Source organism: Bos javanicus, chromosome 11, assembly GCF_032452875.1.
Source record: "Bos javanicus breed banteng chromosome 11, ARS-OSU_banteng_1.0, whole genome shotgun sequence".
NCBI classification, from domain to species: Eukaryota; Metazoa; Chordata; class Mammalia; order Artiodactyla; family Bovidae; genus Bos; species Bos javanicus.
In genome coordinates, this window is record NC_083878.1 from 74,965,468 (window position 1) to 74,982,650 (window position 17,183).

Here is a 17,183-nt window from a genome sequence, read left to right on the forward strand (position 1 = left end):
CGTGTCTCTTATGTCTCCTGCATTGGCAGGCAGGTTCTTTACCACTAGCACCACCTGGGCAGCCCAGTAAAGGTACTGTTATACACAACTACTGGAAAAACCGTAGCTTTGACTATATGAACCTTTGTTGACAAAGCGATGTCTCTGCTTTTCAATACGCTGTTTAGGTTTGTCATAGCTTTTCTTCCAATGAGTAAATGTCTTATATGCCTTTTACGGGATGATTTAAGGAGTTAAGCATTAAGTTTCTTGAAGGAAGGACTGTTTAATGGTCAAATACATTTAGTATCTAACACAGTAATGAAAGTGAAAGTGAAAGTCATTCAGTCTGACTTTGTGACCCCATGGACTATACAGTCCATGAAATTCTCCAGGCCAGAATACTGGAGTGGGTAGCCTTCCCCTTCTCCAGGGGAGCTTCCCAACCCCGGGATCAAACACAGGTCTCCCTCATTGCAGGCAGATTCTTTACCAGCTGAGACACAAGGGAAGCCCCAAATATTAATAGGTGTTAGTAAATTTTGTTTGTGAAAGGAATGGATCACTGAAGATAGTTAATAAGCTTATGAAGTTATGTTACTATTACAAAGCTGAGCAAGTATCCTTACTTGAGACTGTATCCGCTGTTAGGCTGTAGCTGCACACATTTGTTACTTCTAGCAGTTGGCCAAATAGTTTTTTTTTTTCTAGTAGCACTTAGTTGCCTTTAACTTCATTTGAAACAATTTTGTTAGATTGTATCATGATAGCTGTCACAATAGCATGCATTAAAAAAACAAACTTACAAAGTTGGTAATTTTTGTGTAGCCAATATTGAAGATGGAAGGAAAAAGGCAACATTGTTAGCATTTTTCCATGTTCTCTAGCTAAGTTGTGTCTGACTCTGTGACCCCATGGACTGCTGCTGGCCAGTCTTCCCTGTCCTTCACTAACTTCCAGCATTTGTTCTAACTCATGACCATTGGATTAGTTATCCCATCCAACCATCTCATCCTCTGTTGCTCCCTTTCCTCCTGCCCTCAGTCTTTCCCAGCATCTGGGTCTTTTCCAATGAGTCGACTCTTCGAATCAGGTGGCCAGAGTATTGGAGCTTTAGCTTCAGCACCGGTCTTTCCAATTAATATTCAAGATTGATTTCCTTTAGGATTGACTGGTTTGATCTAGGTTGTGGTAACTCAAATAACAATCTGGCTTTCTCAGTTTAGGACTACAAAAACAAATACAGAAGCAAGTCCTTTGCCTGCTAATTTGCATACCATACACATTTTCAGGATACTTTGAATAATAAAGCCAGCTTCTTTCTGCAGGAAATGAAAACTATTTTGTTCAATGATCTCATAGCTAATTGACACAGGAAAACTGAAGTCTCAAGTATTGTGAGGTCTCCATACCCAAGAGGCGGGTTCTAAGTAGTGGGTGAAGTGTTCTGGGGAGGGTGTGGTATGCAAATTAGTGTAAGAGGGACTTGTCTGCTTTCCTGGAATCTGTACTGCTTCTCCAACAGAAAAACCACTTCCATTCCCAGTGCATTATACAATTTTGTTGAACAATTACTAGCTTGGATGGCTGGAATTTTGTTGCAGCTTTGTTGATTTTTACAAGACTTTTCCCGAGTCTTCAATTTTTCTAGGTAAGGCAATTTTTGAAAATGAACATAATTCTTATTTACAGAATAGCTTTTCATATTGTGTCCCTTAATCTTTTTCTATGAAAGTTAAATGGCACATTTTGTATCTTTGTGTTCAGCTTTTTGTATTTTAATTCTTGCCCGGGCAGAAAGCAGTGGAAGCTCTTAGAAGAATTCATTCTTCGTGGACTCCGCCTTAGGTCTGGCTAAGGTTACAGAAAGACAGTGCCTTGCTTTGTTCAAAGACGCAGGGTTATAGTGTTAGTTCTTTCTTAAGCTTAACCATGTGCCAGATACGGCACAGATCTGCTTTTATCACAATTATCATTCACATTTTTCTAGCCCTGAAAAGTACGACTCAAGTTCAGTGTCTTGGCTTGGGGTCCCTGGGTGTCCCTGGGATTCCCACTCAGGTCACCACGCCCTCCTCTGTACCGGCCTTTGCCAGTCCTTTCTGGCTCCATCCAGGGCACCTGGGGGTGATGGTGGGGATGCTGATGTAGCCAGGCCTGGCCGGGTATGAAGGTTCCACGACCGACTCCAGCGCGCTAGCTCGTCCCGAGCACATTCTGGTTTTTCTCATCCTCACTTCCTCTGCCGCTGGCCAGACCTAGAAACCATAGAGCTAACAGCCCAGAGCGTCCCTTCCGTGGCCGCCGAGCGCTGACAGCGCGCCGCTGGGAGGGGCCTACTGGAGGGGCGGGGGAAGAGGAGGGAAAAGCCGGCAAGAGAAGGGCTGGCCGGCCTTGCAGCGCCCCGCAGCGGCCAGGCCGGAAGCGGTCTCGTCGGCCCTGCGGCGCTGGAGCCCTGACGCACGGAGCTCGAGAGCTAGAACGGGAGAGAAAGGGGCAGAAATGGCGGCTCCGCTCGGCTCCCGCTGAGGAGGGCGAAGCCGGCAGAGTCTGAGCCGTCGCCCCGGAGCATCGCACCCGTCTCCAGCTACCTGTCTTCGCACGCTGACTTCCCTTGCTCTGCCCTGCTCTCGCCTGTCTTCGTCTGCTCTCCGCGGAGTCTGGTTCGGCTTGTCTTTCCCGGCCCGGCTCTACTGGCCCTGACTGCCCGGACAGCGGGTCGGCCTTCCTTGGGTCTCCCCGGCGCGGCGGGCGCCGCTAGCGCGGCGTGGACCCGGTCCTCCTGGCTGGACCATGGTGAACACCCGGAAGAGCTCTCTGCGCCTTCTCGGATCTAAGTCGCCTGGGCCTGGGCCTGGGCCTGGGGCCGGAGTAGAGCCCGGGGCGACCGGAGGCAGCAGCCATTTCATCTCCTCTCGGACCCGCTCCTCCAAGACCCGTGCTGCCAGCTGCCCCGCCGCCAAGGCCGGGGGAAGCGGCGGCGCCGGCGTCGCTCTGGATGAGGCCCGGGTAAGAGCGCGGCGGCCCGAGTCCGGAGGCTGGCAGGTCCGCCCGGCCGCCGGGGCTTTGTCTGGCCGGGTCGGAGCAGGAAGCCTCCGGTGGGGACCGATCGGGCGGCTGGAGACCCGGTCTGCGGGTGCGGTGAAGGGTGGCAGCCGGCTAGGTAGCGCCGGGACAGCTCTGCTGGCCGCGCTCTTTTGTGTGAAGAACGGGACTTGAGTCCAGGGGTGAGGGTTATTGCGGGGTTGGGGGGGGGGGAGGTGTATTTGTCTTTTCGGGGACATCAGAACAGCCTGCTTTCTGTGTCCTTGTCCGGCCTGAGAGAGGAATTCTGGGGGAGCACGAGCGAGGGGCCAGAGTCCCCGTTTGGAAGGGCTGGAGAGGAGAAGTGAAAGTTTTCTGCGGTGTCAAACCCTTCTTGTAAAGTGTGTCAGCTCCTGCCGGTGTCTAACTCCAGCTTACTCTCAAACTGTTTGGGGGTGGTTCAAGTTGGTGAGGAAGTGAGCGGAGAGCTCCAGTTGGCAGCCAGGCAGGGATGCTGAAAAAAGTTGTAGCTGCTCTGACAGCAACTTTAAAAACAAAATCAACACTATCGCCTCTCCAGGCAGGAGCGATCAAACGTGATGTTTAGAGTCAGCCAGCCCGCTAACCAGGGTTCTAGAAGGGACTCAGTAGAGTTTTCTAGTAGAGTCTTCAGGTCGCAAAAGGGGCACGTCGAAAGAAACATGTCGAATATTATTGGTAGTAGGCACTATCATCTCCAGATTGTTTGGTTTCTTGAATGTCTTCGTCTGGGTAGTAGAATAGTTTATAAAAGATGAGTTAACAACACCGTTGTCCCATTACTGCGAAAGTGACATTTGAAGAACACCGGTGATGATTTAGTATTTTTTTTTTAAAGTGGTAGATACCTAAATTTATTACAAGGTAAAGCTCTAAGCTAATACGTATGTTTTATCACTTTAAAGGAGTCGGTAAGGTTGTGTTATGAGATTGGTTATGAACTTAGAAAAGAGAGTGTTGCTTCTGTCTAGAGAGAGGCTAATTTTCTAAGAGTAATTTGACTGGACATTGTTCATTTAAAGTAACTCATTTAAATCCACACCATTTTGTTATTCTTAGGGGAGGAAAGCAATATTTTATATAAGGGTTTACAAGATTATGTTTGTGTGTGCTTTTTTTCTGTATCTGACACTAATCAGAATGAACTAAGGTAAATACAATAGACACATTTTATTTTACTTTTCTGAAATATGCTGTATCTTTGAAAATATGTTTGGCCTTTACTTTGCTAAAAATCTGGAAAATATTTTTTAAATTGCCCTATGAGTAGACTATTTTGGGTCTTACCGCTCTCTTAGGTTGAAATACGAAAGCTAAGTCTGAAAGTTGTGCATACTATTCAGAATAATTATTCTCAACTTTCTGTCAAAATTATTCCAAACACATACAAGTTTACAGACTTTCTGAAGCTAACATCTATTTTAAAATAAAAGGAAGACAGGTTTTCCCTGTACCCTTAAGTACAAATAAAATATTTAGAGTGTAACCATTTAATTGTATCATGTTATGAATGCCTCGTCTATTCTGGAGCAGTGTCTCAATCTAAAGCAATTAGCTCATCTGTCACTGATAATTTTGTGGTCCCATTTTTGAATTCATGGATATTATGCTGTCCTTACCCCCCTGAGGAATGAGGTGAGGTAATTTGTCAAGCAGCTGTTATGGAGATGTTAAAAGGCAAGGAATCAATAATCTAAGGTGGAAATGAACATGTGGTAGCTTTTAAATTGCTAGAAGAATGAAAGATGCTAGAGCTCTTTCCAGAGAGATACTAATGAAACTGTTTCAAAGATCCTTTCAAAATGGTTTTAAAAGACCATGAACAACAGGCCAATGAATATTTACTTTGAATTTTTTTTTTTCTGCTTTAAGAAGATTTGTATTCTGAACTGAGTAGATGATGGAATGATCTAATTGCTTTCACTGAGAAATTTAAGATATTTACTAATCCTGTATTGTCCTTTAGAAGAGGATAAGTTATAATTCTAAATTTAAGTTTATAGACTGTATATTTATGAAGCATGCAGTAGATTTCTTTGCTGTATATTTCTTTTTTTTTTTTTTTTGCTGTATATTTCTGAAATGGGTTGATTTGGGTTTGGTAAGCTCTTCCTTTCAAGTTTGTTTTCAGTTGCAAGAATTTAGCATTCCTGACTCACCCTTTCTGGTGTACTTAAAAGGCATCCTTTATGTCTGTGTGTCTTAGACACTTGCTAATATCTATAAAGACTTATTTGGTGGAAAATGGGGTTGCTTGTGTTGTTGCTTTAGGAGACTTATTTTTGTGGTAAGAGATGTATTCCTCTTGATATGATATGAAATGAAAAGATTCCCTCTTTTCTATTTTTGTGTGATGTTCTTTACAGGTGATGCTGATTTCACCCCCTCCCCCACCCCATTTGTCCTCTCTCATTTTTAGACTATTTGATCCACTGTGTCTAGAGACATTTTATTTGCTCTGAAAAGCCTTAGGACCATGAGCTGTCATAGCTTTACCTTTTCCCCAAGTGTGTGTAGGATAGTGAAATAAACATGATACCTATTGTAGGTTATTGGAATGATTTTTTTTTGTGCGTACACTATTTTAATGTCAAGTTGACTTGTGCTCTGCAGTTTTTGTGTAATAATTTCTCCTATATACTTGGCTTTGTTTGCTTATTTAACGTGTATAAAACTTGACCTCTTTTAGGTCAGTTAATTAGCATTTATTTGCTAAGAGTCACTTGCAGCAAAGTCATGCTGTAGTCAGAAATGGAAAGCAGTTAAAAAAATTTTTCAACTCCTTGTTTTTTTTTTTAATCTCTTTTAGGCCTGTTTGTTGGTACTTTTGGCTTGTCACTACTTTTTTGTGCTTTTTGAATCTTAGTTGAGAGAATCAAAATACATATCTTGAGTAACTTTATAGGTAAATCTGCTTGATTTTTATTTTTTAGGAAAAAATCTCTCAGGCCTTCTTTAATAGGCTCTTTTATCATTCTGTACTTTTTCTTTTTCAACATTCATTCATTTGCCAGTGTAATAGAAGCTGCATGGTGGAAGTTGAGGGTTAAACATGGAAAAGAAGCCTGAGAGGGAAATATAACCATATATATAACTCTCAGATAAGTAGAGAAGAATACAAGTTCCTCAGAGTAGAGCAAATTTTCCTTATGTCAGATTCACATGGAGCACCATATAGGTGGTATTGCGTAATGTTGTAAAACAATTTCCCCTGTCACAGTTTTGAACTAAAAGCAGCTATAAAGTTCATAGGCTTATCTCCAGGATTGAACTGATAATGAAACTTAAAAAAAAATTCATTTGTTGGCCATTTCTGTAGTCCAGATATATAGACTTGCAGTTTTTTAGGTCATGGATGAAATTTACACTTGTAGAAGTGAATGCATACTAGTTCTTCAAGTCATTTTCCTTGGCAGATAATCTTTTTAACCATCCTTGGATACACCCTTGATTGCATGTCTTCTAAATACTGATTATAGGTAAACCTGTAACCTCTGAAAGCTCAGTGGACAGGTGGTAGGATTAACATTTGTTATGAGAAGTAAGGAGCCCAACCAGTGTCTGCACCTGAGTGGGGAGTGATCCTGTCTCTTTAAGGTTGCAAGTTAGGAAAGCGCCGCATTATTTTGAGTTATGTGTTTGGCATTTCTTTTTGGACACACATAACGAGGTTTCATTTGTGTACGTTCCTGAGTGGTTTCTTGATATTTGGGTTTTTGATCTTGTACTAGGAATGTTTTATGTTTCTGTTATGTGTCTGTTCTGGGGGAGAATTTTGTGAAAAATGAGTCATTGAGTAAAAAGTTCTATGGAAGTACAAAGGTAGGGGGAAAACCCTATGTAAAATGTGCTAACTTTATTTAAATATGCATTAGACAATTTTTAGAGAGGCAAGTGTTGTAAGTGGCTTATGTCAAACAATAGAAAAGCTGTGTTAAAATTAATAGGTCGTGATTTGTTTTAGCTTTTAGATATTTTAAGTATATGCTATAAGATTCTAAACTTCAGATGCTTTTGAGCTATAAGTATTTTGGCATAAGATTTTTTTAATTTTCATTTTTAGATTGTTTAATCTGTAGGTAGAATATATACCTTTGGTTAAAGTCTTTCTCTCCTAGACTTTTCTATTAGAGTAGTCTATAAGCTCCCTGGGACCAGACACTATATTTCATTTTCCCCACAACTGCTGTATTCCCAGGGTCTAGTACATCATCTGACATATAGAAGATGCTTAATAAATACTTGTTAAATGAGTGAATGAATAGCATAATAAGTAACCAATCTAGTGGGTGAAAAGTGTGAGGACTGAACTCTGAGAATAGAGGGTAAATAAAACACAGTCCCCACCTTCATGGCTCTAAGTATGCATGTGGAATATACATGAGAAATTGTTAACAGAAAAAATCAATTCAAGGTAGGGGCCAGATGACATGGATTCTCAGTGTGATAAGAGTTCTGATCCTTTACTCATTGAGTGTTTTGAGTGGAACTCTTTGATGTTCTTTAAGGATAGAGATTGTCGTGGTCACACCTATATCCTGAGTGCCTGCAACAGTGCCTTCCAGATGTAGTGCTCAATAAATAGTCTCCTCTTCTCCCCTCTCCACCACTCAGGTTGCAGAATCTCAGTTCCCTGACCAGGGATTGGACCTGGGTCACTGCAGTGAAAGCACTAAGTCCTAACCCCTGGACTGCCAGTAAAGAGTTTTTGAATGAATGAATGGAAAGTAGCTTCATTTGAAATTATTTCCATATTGGTGGTCTTCACTTTTGCTGTAATTACATGTTGCAATTTGCCCAACAATTTGGCCCATTTGGTGGAAATGGGCCACCAATTCTAATAAGAAGGAGAGGAGTAAACTAAGGTTTGCTTAGCATCTCATACCAGGTGTTGAATGCTGTCTTATTCAACCCCTGCAATCCCCATGAGGCAGGTGATGGTATCCTGTTTTACAGCTGAGGAAATTGAGTTGCTGAAGAGGTTAAGTGACCTGTAGAAGGCCAAATAGGCATTAGTAATAGGGTAATATTTAAGTCAAGTTGTCTTTTACACATCTGTTTCTTACTGTCTCATCTGTATTTATCACTACTGTTTGATGCTGTTCATTCAGTTTTCACAAATATCTGAAAAGGTGAAGAAGGCTGCCATTGTACAGTCAGAAAGTACTGTATGTAGGCAGATTTTTACTAGACTATCTGGAGTTGTAGTGTTTAGTATTGAGATTAGAAGAATGAACAGTAGCCTGTGGGGATATGAAATACAAGACAGTGATTTTTTTCAGTAATTGCTTGCTGCCTGATTTTCAGGGGGTGGGTGTAGGGAGAGGAGCAGGCATATAATGTGAAGATAATATTTTGGCAATATTTTTGTTTCCTACTATTTTAAAGCTGGTTTGGGGAAAAAAATCCCTATAAGAAGACTAAGTCTGGGGACTTGTGATATGTGAAAGTTGGACCATGAAGAAGGCTGAGTGCCAAAGAATTGATGCTTTTGAATAGTGAAAGTGAAATCGATCAGTCATATCTGACCCTTTGTGACCCCCTGGACTGTAGCCCACCAGGATCCTCCGTCCAAGGGATTTCCCAGGCAAGAATACTGGAGTGGGTTGCCATTTCCTTCTCCAGGAGATCTTCCCAACCCAGGGATTGAAGCTGGGTCTCCCGCATTGTAGGCAGACACTTTACCGTCTGAGCCACCAGGGAAGTCCAGTTGAAGTGTAGTCCTGGAGAAGACTCTTGAGAGTCCCTAGGACTGCAAGGAGATCAAACCAATCAATCCTAAAGGAAATCAACCCTGAATACTCATTGGAAAGTCTGATGCTGAAGCTCCAATACTTTGGGCACCTAATGTGAAGAGTTGACTCACTGGAAAAGACCATGATGCTGGGAAAGATTGAAGGCAGGAGGAGAAGGAGGCGACAGAAGATGAGATGGTTAGATGGTATCTCTGACTCAATGGACATGAGTTCACTGGGAGATAGTGAAGGACAGGGAAGCCTGTCATGCCACAGTCCATGGCGTCGCAAAGAGTCAGACACAGCTTGGCAACTGAACAACAACAATTTGAGTAAATAAGACTCGGTGCTTCTTGTTGCAGACCTCTGTTGAGCATTTTGGTACCTCTGTTAAGTGGCTCACTTGTTAGGGACCTTGAAGTTGCTTGATGAAAATTCATTTCCCTTATAGCTTACTAGCATCCTTTATCTAAAATATACTTCAGTGCTCACACTTTGGGTGGGTGTTGCAGTTGTATACTTGATTGTGCAAGTTAAGGGAATCCAATTTTAAAAAACAAAATCAAGCCCCAGCACACTGTAGTTTCTTAATCAGTGTCACATTGTAATAATTTAAAATATGTATATAGAAACAGGGGAAACGTCTTTGAGAGATGTGTACAAACATGAGAGAAACTGGTGCAGGGTAGTTTCTGTATGAAAATTTTTGGAAGTATTTGAAATGAATTAAAAAATGTAACTTAATTTTCATGTTTTAGTTTTTATTCTTCTAATTAAGTCTCCAAGTTTATTAGATGGGAGAATTGAGAAGTGATAGTTGCCTAAGGCCATATGATTTTAAAAGCAACAGTTCAACTGGAAATGGAAGTTTCTTTAATTTTTAGTATCTATTGAGTGACTTGATATGCCAGACACTGAAGGGAAAGGAGCACACAAGACTCTTATTTAAAGTCATGAAATCAGTTATTTCAAATAATATGGAAATGCACAAAAAAAAAATGAAAGGACTTTCCCCACTTCCATGATTCCTTTAGTTCATTCTTCCCAGGGATAACCACTGTTAAAGCTGGTGTATATCTTTCCAGACCATTGCACATGTAAGTATGGGTTATTTATACTACTTATGATAATTATTTTTTCTCTTTAACTATGTATCATGTATATTCTTTCATATCTGTCCTTGCTAGCTTTTTAACATTTTGTTGTATCTTTACACCTCACTTCTTTAACTTTTCCCTGTTGATACACAGGTAGGTTTTCTCCATGTTTTTAATATTATAAATAATGTCACATAAAATGACCTTTTTTTTTTAGGCAAAGTGGAAATATTGAGTCAGAGGTATATTATACTTTAAGCTTTTATAGTTTTTGCCAAATTGTTCTATAAATAGGCTAAAGCAATATGCACCCCACTCCCCAAAACTCTCCGCACTTAAGTTTTTGTACCTTTTACTGGCTGATGAAAGGAGTTAGGGGTTAAGTTTCTTGAAGGGCAGACTGTTTAATCATCAAGTATGTTTATATCTAACACAGTAATAGATGTTAATAAATTTTGTTTGTGGAAGGAAAGAGTGACTGAAGATAATAAATTTATGAAGTTATGTTAATACTACAAAGCCAAGCAAGTATCCTTACTTGAGACTGTATCCACTGTTAGGCTGTAACTAACTGTACACATTTGTTACTTTTAGTGGTTGGCCAAATTGTTTTTTTCTTAGTAGCACTTAGTTATCTTTAACTCCATTTGAAACAATTTTGTTAGATTGTAGCATGACAAGTGTCTCATCGGCTGTGCTTTAAAGAAAAAGCTTACTAAACTGGTGAATTTTTGTGTAGCTATTTTAATGTTGAAGATGGAAGGGAAAAAGCAACATTTTTGGCAATTGTTGCTGTTGTTCAGTTGCTAAGTCAAGTCCGACTCTGCAACCCCGTGGACTGCAGCATACCAGGCTTCCCTGTCCCCTTCACTATCTCCTGGAGTTTGCTCAGACTCATGTCCTGTGAGTCAGTGATGCCATCTAACCATCTCACCCTCTGTCGCCCTCTTCTGCTCTTGCCCTCAGTCTTTTCCAGCATCGGGGTCTTTTCTAGTGAGTTGGCTCTTCGCATCAAGTGGCTAAAGTGTTGGAGCTTTAGCTTCGGCGTCAGTCCTTTCAATGAATATATTCAGGGTTGATTTCCTTTAGAATTGACTGGTTTGATCTCCTTGCAGTCCAAGGGACTCTGAAGAGTGTTCTCTGGCACCACAGTTTGAGAGCATCAATTCTTCCGTGCTCAGGCTTCTTGCTGGTCTAACTCTCACATCTGTACATGACTACTGGAAAAAACATAGCTTTGACTATATGGACCTTTGTCAGCAAAGTGATGTTTATGCTTTTTAATATACTGTCTAGGTTTGTCATAGCTTTTCTTCCAAGGAGCAAGCATCTTATATACTTTTTACTGGCTAATTTAAGGAGTTAGGAATTAAGTTTCTTTAAGGACAGACTGTTTAATCATCAAGTATATTTAGTATCTAGCAAAGTAATATGTATGTACATGTGTGCTCAGTCATATCCAACTCTTTCCGACCCCAGGAACTGTACCCACCAGGCTCTTCTGTCTGTGGAATTTTCCAGCAAAGAAATACTGGAGTAGGTTGCCATTTCCTCCTCCAGGGGATCTTCCTGACCCAGGGATCAAACCCGTGTCTCTTGTGTCTCCTGCATTGATAGGTGGATTCTTTACCACTTGTGCCACCTGGGAACAAGATAACACAGTAACAGGTGTTAGTAAATTTTGTTTGTGGAAGGAATGGATCACCGAAGATAATAAGCTTATGAAGTTATCTTACTACTACAAAGTCAAGCAAGTATCCTTACTTGAGACTATCCACTGTCAGGCTGCAGTTGTAGACATTTGTTACTTGTAGTGCTTGGTCAAATAGTTTGGTTTTTTCCTGGTAGCACTTAGTTGTCTTTAACTCCATTTGAAACAATTCTGTTAGATTGTATTGTGACAGCTGTCACATCAGCATTCATTAAACAAACTTACAAAATTGTTGAATTTTTGTGTAGCCATTATAATATTGAAGATGGAAGAAAAAAGCAACATTTTCAGCAAATTAGGCTTTATTGTTTCAAGAAAGGTAAAACTGCAACTGAAATGCACAAAAACATTTGTATAACATATGGAGTCAGTGCTTTGACAGATGGAATGTGTCGAAAGTGGTTTGGGAAGCTTGCATGCTAGAGATTTCTCACTGGACGATGCTTCGTGGTGGGGTAGACCAGTTGAAGTTGATGCCAATCAAAGGGAAATATTAGTTGACAACAATTTACGTTATACTATGTGGAAGAGAGCCTACATACTCAAAATATCCAAATCAAGTGCTGAAAATCATTTTCACCAGCTTGGTTATGTTCATCGCTGTGGTGATTGGGTTCCACATAAGTTAGTCAGGAAAAACCTTGACTGCATTTCTGCATGTAATTCTCTACTTAAATGTAATGAAAATGTTCCATTTTAAAAATGTGATGGGTGGTGAAAAGTGGATACCATACAATAATGTGGAATGGAAGAGATTGTAGGGCACGTGAAATGAACCACCACCTACCACAGCAAAGGCTGATCTTCATCCCAAGAAGGTGATGTGTATACGGTGGGATTGGAAGGGAATCCTCTACCATGAGTAGGAGCAGATTCCAAACAATTAATTCCAATAAGTACTGCTTCTAGTTAGAGCAACTAAAAGTAGTGCTCAATGAAAATTGTCTGGAATTAGTCAACAGAAAATGCATATTCTTTTGTCATGAAGACCTTTAGTGAGACTGCACGTAACTCTGATGACCGGGCAAAAACTGTTAGAGCTTGCTTGGGAGGTTCTGGTTCATCCACCATATTCACCAGACATTGCACCTTCAGATTTTCACTTATTTCAGTCTTTACAAAAATTCTCTTAATGGAAAAATTTCAAAAGACTATAAAAGGTACCCAGAACAGTTCTCTGCTCAGTAAGATAAAAAGTTTTGGGAAGGTGGAATTATGAAGTTGCCTGAAAAGTAATAGAAGGTAATGGAACAAAATGGTAAATACATTGTTCAATAAAGTGAAAAGTGAAAGTGAAAAATGTGTCTGTCACTTAAAAACCAAAGAACCTTTTGGCCAACCGAATATTTCCTCAACCTGGTTTTATCAATCTTATGCCCTGGTGGCTCAGATGGTAAAGAATCCGTCTGCAATGTGGGAGACCTGGGTTCACTCCTTGGGTTGGGAAGATCCCCTGGAGAAGGAAATGGCAACCCACTCCAGTATTCTTCCTGGAGAACTCCATGGACAGAGGAGCCTGGCGCGCTACAGTCCGTGGGGTTGCAAAGAGTCAGACTGAGTGACTGAGCACAGCACATGAAGTAAGTAGTAGTTTGTGAGTGACAGTGGTAGTGCTGCAATAGGAGACTGTTCTCTCTTTTAAGTCTGTGGCATGCTTTAGTCTGCCCATTGTCTCTTTGTCATTTTAAGTCATGTAATATTTTCAGATAAAAAGATATTATCTTCCAGGAAGAAAATTGCTGTTTAAACTGTGAGAGATATAAACTATTTTTATCTTTTTATGACTCCTCAGCTCAATTCTATATTTTTTCCCTCTTTCTATAGTCTTTCATGATGATTGTTTAGAAATATTAAACTAGTAAGCTGTTGCTCTTGGGATATTTGAGGAAATTTTAGGATATTTTGTGTGCCTGAAGTTTTAGGACTTTGTAGACTAGTATTGGCTCTAAGAAAATAAATAGCAGTGTGAGTTTTGTTTTCTGAAGTCATGGTAACTGCTGCCTCTGTGAATTCTTTTTACAAATGAAAGAAAAAGAAATTGCCCTTTAAAGCTTTCTCATGAAAACAGGAGTACCCATTTTTTCAAAAGGTGGAAGAAAAAGCTGTCTTATAAAGAAAACTGGAACAGGTTGATGGCACCAATATACTTTCTAACAAGGGCTGTTCCTATTCTGTTTTTTCTTTTCTCTTTGAGGATCTTTTCCTCATCAGTTATCTTGCTCTTTTTTGAGGGGAAAGGGCTTGCTGTATGGTTTGTGGGATCTTAGTTTTTGCTTTTGAACTGTGGTGTCGGAGAAGACTCTTAAGAGTCCCTTGGACTGCAAGGAGATCCAACCAGTCCATCCTAAAGGAAATCAGTCCTGAATATTCATTGGAAGGACTGATGCTGAAGCTGGAACTCCAATACTTTGGCCATCTGATGTGAAGAACTGACTTAGTTGAAAAGACCCTGATGCTGGGAAAGATTGAAGGCGGGAGAAGGGGACAACAGAGGATGAGATGGTTGGATGGCATCACCGACTCAATGGACATGAGTTTGAGTAAACCCCCGGGAGTTGGCGAGGGACAGAGAAGCCTGGCGTGCTGCCGTCCATGGGGTCGCAAAGAGTCTTCTCCAACACCACAGTTCAAAAGACACGACTGAGCGACTGAACTAAACTGAGTTCCCCAATCAGGGATGGACCCCAGCAGTGAGAGCACCAAGTCTTTACCACTGGACCACCAGGGAATTCCCCTCTTTAAATTTTTATTATAGCTTATTCTCTTCTGTGGGTCCCTTTTCTTGTATTTACAAGAATCCAGGTCTCTTTAAAAAAAAAAAATTTCGTCACTGACTTCTTTGACTTTGTAACCTGTTTAAGACTATTGTCTTATTTTCTTAATTCTGACACTTTCAAGAGTAGCTTTGTGGTTTATCACCTGTACATTCTCACCACTGTCAGAAGTTACAGTGGAAAAAAATAAGTTACAGTGACCTCCTAATTAACAATCCACACATTTACCAGCTTTTATCCCATCTGATCTTTTTATAACCAAACTTCTACTCCCCTTGTTTGAGTGAGACACTGTATTTTTCTCTAGTTTATGTGAGATCCTTTCTGCTCATCTCTGTAATGTAGGCATTTTTAAAAGGTTTTTTTTTTTTTTTTTTACTTTTGTTCTCTTGTTTTTTCACTCTGTATGTTACCTATGACCCTTTTAGTACAATTTCATATTTATCTCTAGTCCTCACATCACTCTGTCTCAGAATTGTGTTTCCCACAATCTGATAGACATCTCCCTAGATTTCTGGCTAGGATTCTAAACCTAACTTTCAAAATCATAATTAACTGTTACATTTCTCCCATCAACATCTGCACACTACTTACCTCCCCTCACATCCCTCCACCTTCCTCCATAGCTCCTAAAACACAGCAACCACTTTTTATGCCCACTCTGTCTTTACATTTAATATTTCTTATTTTCTACATTTATAATGCTGTGTGAATCCATCATCAGGACTTGAATCAATCTCTTGATTTACTAATTCACTTACTGCCTTGAATTTTTCATTTTTTAATGCTGTGCTTGGGTACATTCTTTTTGTTTTTTAAGTCCAGGTTCTAGATTTCTGAACAAATTCTAATCTGGGCAGGAAGCCTTCCCTGACAACCAGGGCAGCATAAAATTCTTCTGTTTCATTATTCTCAAGTTCTTTTACCTAATTTTAGGAGATTTATGGTAGAATAGTGTTTAATATTTGTGGTAGCTGATGAGTATGGTTTAAGAAACTCAGGAAATTCACTTTTACAAATTGGAAAACTTTTCTACCTATTTTAGAAGGTTAGAGTTTAGCAAAAAAGTCACTTAGGTGGGAAGGACAACTTTTTATTGTATTTTTTGTACGATTTGACATTATTGCTATTATACCTCTCTTGGAATGTATCACATCATTGAATCATGTTCCTCTGACAATTCTAGGTGTTCCATTATTGTTATAAAATAAAGTCCACATGATTTATGATGTCTTCCTTCATCTCAGCTGGCAGTTACCATTTTTTGCTTTCAGAGAATTGTGTATTTCTAGATTCTTTACCATCTGATCCACCAGGGAATCCCATTCCTATTATAGTACTTAACTATCATTTGCTATATATTGTTACTGTAGCTGTCAATTCAATAGATTGTGTAAAAGGGTTAAGAAGATTTTAGTCTTTTTTTTTTAAAACCATTACCTTGTCCTCCCCCCATGTCTTATGTGCACAGTAGGTCCTCAACAAATGTTTGTTAAATGAAATTATTCCCTTTGTTTGAAATGCCTTTCCTGCTCATGGATTGTAACCACTCTGACACATATTGCTAAATGACTGTGGGTAGATTGCATAATCTCTCCTAAATATTTTTATCCTGAAACTAGCAACGCCTTCCCTCAAAGGGTTAGGTTATAATTAACTAGTAAAATGCTTTGAAGAAGTTAAAGTTGAGCATTATGATCATCCTATTAAAGGTGAACTGTTGGTATCAGGTTTGTAGGTAAAGCTTTCTCAAAGCTTGAAGTTAATTAGATGTTGAAGTAATTATTCTGTAGTATTTGCATCTTGTTTTTTTGCATCTGTTTTTTTGCTTTACTTAAATCCCTAGAGTTCTTTGGAGGGAAGGAAGCCTTTGTAATGCTGTTTATAAGCCGAGTCATGATTGAAGTCTTTTCAGTGTAGGAGTAATATAGTACAGCATTTAAGATGATGTGCATCATGCTATACTTAAATCTTTTACATGCCAGAGGTCCTCAGACTTCTGTGTGCTAAGAATCCTTTGGAGGCTCTCATTGAAAATGTCCCACCTCCACCCAAGGTTCTAGTTTGGCAGGTTATGTTTCTTAATGACAGATCAGGTGCTTTCTGATTCAGTTAGTATGTGGACAACACTTTGAGAGATACTCCTGAATGAAGCTGTAAAAGCCTGTAGAATATGAGAGAATGACTAGTAAATAAACATATAAACTCATATGACTTATGATATTCAAAGTCATTAGTTATATAATATTCACAGTTATATAATAACTCACATATTTAAAAAATGGCTTAACTTCAAATACTTTTACCATTTTTCCTTGAATTCAGTAAGTACATAGTACTTATTCCCAGAGTGTATTTGTGAAACTTCAGTACCTACAGATGACTCCAGTTGCTGATGGACAAGGAAGCCTGGTGTGCTGCAGACCATGGGGTCTGAGTCGGACATGACTAAGCAACTGAACTGACAGATGCCCCATGAAAAAAAGAGCTTGATTAAATAAGTTTGTGAATTGTTATATACTGTCATCCATACTTGGAGATTTATATTGCATATTAACTTTTTTTCTGTATCACCATATGGCCTGTGGGATCTTAGTTCCTCTACCAGGGATGGAACTTGCGCCCCTTGCATTGAAAGTAGAGTCTTAACCATTGGACTGTCAGGGAAGTCCCTGCATGTTAACATACTAAAGACTCTTACAAGTCCTGAAGCAAAAAACCTTGGACCTCATTGTTTTCTGAAATGTATTTGACTATGAGCTTTCCTTTGTTTCTCCTAGCAATTTCTATTAACTTACTGAACAAACTTGAGGAAATCTTGCTT

General features: G+C 39.9%; 1 protein-coding gene across 5 annotated transcripts in view; it reads left to right on the top strand.

Moving 5' to 3' along the window:
- Positions 1 to 2,324: 2,324 nt before the first annotated feature.
- Positions 2,325 to 17,183, top strand: part of ATAD2B (ATPase family AAA domain containing 2B) — a 122,299-nt gene continuing 107,440 nt past the window's right edge. For 2 of the 5 annotated variants that reach the window (XM_061433188.1, XM_061433190.1), the window contains exon 1: positions 2,327 to 2,988. In XM_061433188.1, coding sequence (XP_061289172.1) covers positions 2,773 to 2,988 — 216 coding nt within the window. In that variant the 5' untranslated portion in view covers positions 2,327 to 2,772. Of the gene's footprint in view, positions 2,989 to 17,183 lie in introns of all 5 variants that reach the window. The other 3 variants (XM_061433189.1, XM_061433192.1, XM_061433191.1) reach the window with 3 other exon arrangements.